General features: G+C 48.3%; 1 protein-coding gene across 1 annotated transcript; it reads right to left on the reverse strand.

Annotated features, from left to right (window-relative positions):
* Positions 1–388: 388 nt before the first annotated feature.
* LOC140675881 (uncharacterized) lies at positions 389–1503 on the reverse strand. Its single transcript, XM_072910508.1, has 2 exons — positions 1320–1503; positions 389–987 (listed from the first exon to the last, which is right to left on the reverse strand). Exons 1-2 carry the CDS (start codon positions 1501–1503, stop codon positions 389–391), a joined length of 783 nt encoding a protein of 260 aa, XP_072766609.1.
* Positions 1504–2581: the final 1078 nt, after the last annotated feature.

A 2581-nucleotide genomic window follows, 5' to 3' on the forward strand; every position in this document is an offset into this window, starting at 1 on the left:
AAGAACGTATTAGAACTCACGCACACACACACTCACACGTGGGAGTCACTAGGATCGGGGTGGTCCCCGCCTCTGGCCCGGTGGATGACTGAGTCACCCATCCAGTCCTTCGGGCGAGGGTCCCGACCGGCTCCCACTTTTCCCCACTGAGGGACGTTTCACGGCAGGAGCACCCACCGCTCCGCACCCTCATCCCGCGGGAGCACCCGCATAAAAATTAGGTGGGAGGAAAAAAAAAGGGGGGGGGACGGCCGTCGACCGTCCAAACAACGCACGAAGTGCGCTCGCCACATAGGAGCCATTTGTTCAGCAAGCTGACGCCGACTCGTGGCAATGCTGTCTGGGCACGTTGGCTTCACCTTTCGGTTACTAGAGCCCCCTTACCACGTCAAGGTGTGCCCACGAGGGGGCTCGTATTCAGGATAGGTCCCATGGCCCCGGCGACCCTTCTTCCCGATTCTGTTAGAGGAATGGAGGTTATGTATTCCTCCCATTTCTCCATCATTTGTCGCCGGGCTTGGAGCCTTGCGACACCTCTCACTCTGGCAGTTATTGTTACTCTCATCTCTGGAGCTCTTTGACTCTGGCGTAAGTACGGGCATGTGCCCCAGCCAAAAGCTCCATGGGGGGGGAGACCCGCCAGTATAGAGGCCGCTGCATGAGACACCGTTCTATAGTCTCGGACGAGACGAATGGCCACTCTGCGCTGTATCCGGTGCAATATGTCACGGATGCGCTTCGTGGCCATCGCCTCGTCTGCCCATACCAGGGCCCCGTATAAGGCCATTGAGTTTACGGTGCCTGCATACAGTTTATGCACTCGGTCGTCTGGCCTTCCTAAGTTGGGCATTAAGCGGCACAGTGCCGCCGTTACCTCACCGATCTTCTCGGTGCCGCCGTTACCCCACCGATCTTCTCGGTGAGGTAACGGCGGCACTGTGCCGCTTAATGCCCAACTTAGGAAGGCCAGACGACCGAGTGCACAAACTGTATGCAGGCACCGTAAACTCAATGGCCCTATACGGGGCCCCGGTATGGGCAGACGAGGCGATGGCCACGAAGCGCATCCGTGACATATTGCACCGGATACAGCGCAGAGTGGCCATTCGTCTCGTCCGAGACTATAGAACGGTATCTCATGCAGCGGCCTCTATACTGGCGGGTCTCCCCCCACCTATGGAGCTTTTGGCTGGGGCACATGTCCGTACTTACGCCAGATCAAAGAGCTCCAAGAGATGAGAGTAACGATAACTGCCAGAGTGAGAGGTGTCGCAAGGCTCCAAGCCCGGCGACAAATAATGGAGGAATGGGAGGAATACATAACCTCCATTCCAGTCGACCGAAGTGGTCGCAAAAGTTCCACTTTCCGTCCAGCTGTAGTCCTAAGTATTTGAGACTGTTGCTCAGCTGGACGGGGATGTCGTCGACTGTTATCTGGGCCTTCGGTGGTTTCCCCCTGAGGCCATCGTGGAAAAAGATGGCCTCTATTTTTCTGGGGGCCATCTTCAGGCCCGTCTCCTTTATAGCGTGCACGGCCCACGTCACCCCTATCTCAGCCGTCCTAGCGGCTTCCCACCAGTCATTTTCCCCGGCCAGTAACAATGTGTCATCAGCGTAACACACTGTCCTGCAGCCGGGGAGGAGGGCAATCCTCAGCACACGATCGTATGCGATGTCCCATAGGAGGGGTCTGACACCTGAGGGACACCGCAATATACAGGGTGGACCATTTTAATCCATCCAGTCGAATATCTCGAAAACCAAGCCCGGGAGAGAAAAATGTTTCACATAAAAGTTGTATGGTTTCGAGGGGGCCATAAGATGGTACCATTGGTTTGACCTTGAAGTCATTTGAAGGTCACTTCAAGTTTTTTAAATGGAACACCCTATATATTTTTACATATTCTTGTAGCTCAGCTCGAGAGCTTTCCAAAACACTTGTGACAAAGTATTTTTTATTAACTATTTTTTGAGTTATAAGGTTTCAAAGTTGCAGTATTTTGACATAAAATACAAGATATCTCATAAAATATTCATTTTTTTATTATCTTACTCTAATACTTTTATGCACAGAATAATGAGACGAATCAATTGATGTAAAGAAAACACATAATTATGTTAAAGTAAAAATGTGTAACTATTAGTTGCAAATTCAGATTTTTACTTTAACATAATTATATGTTTTAATTATGCCAATTGATTCGTCTCGTTATTCTGTGCATAAAAATATTAGAATAAGATAATCAAAAAATGAATATTTTATGAGATATCTTGTATTTTATGTCAAAATACTGCAACTTTGAAGCCTTATAACTAAAAAAATACTTAATAAAAAATACTTTGTCATAAGTGTTTTGGAAAGCTCTCGAGATGAGCTACAAGAATATGTAAAAATATATAGGGTGTTCCATTTAAAAAACTTGAAGTGACCTTCAAATGACTTTTCAAGGTCAAACCAATGGTACCATCTTATGGCCCCCTCGAAACCATACAACTTTTATGTGAAACATTTTTCTCTCCCGGGCTTGGTTTTCGAGATATTCGACTGGATGGATTAAAATAGTCCACCCTGTATATCTCG

This window comes from Anoplolepis gracilipes, unplaced genomic scaffold, assembly GCF_047496725.1.
Source record: "Anoplolepis gracilipes unplaced genomic scaffold, ASM4749672v1 Contig28, whole genome shotgun sequence".
NCBI classification, from domain to species: Eukaryota; Metazoa; Arthropoda; class Insecta; order Hymenoptera; family Formicidae; genus Anoplolepis; species Anoplolepis gracilipes.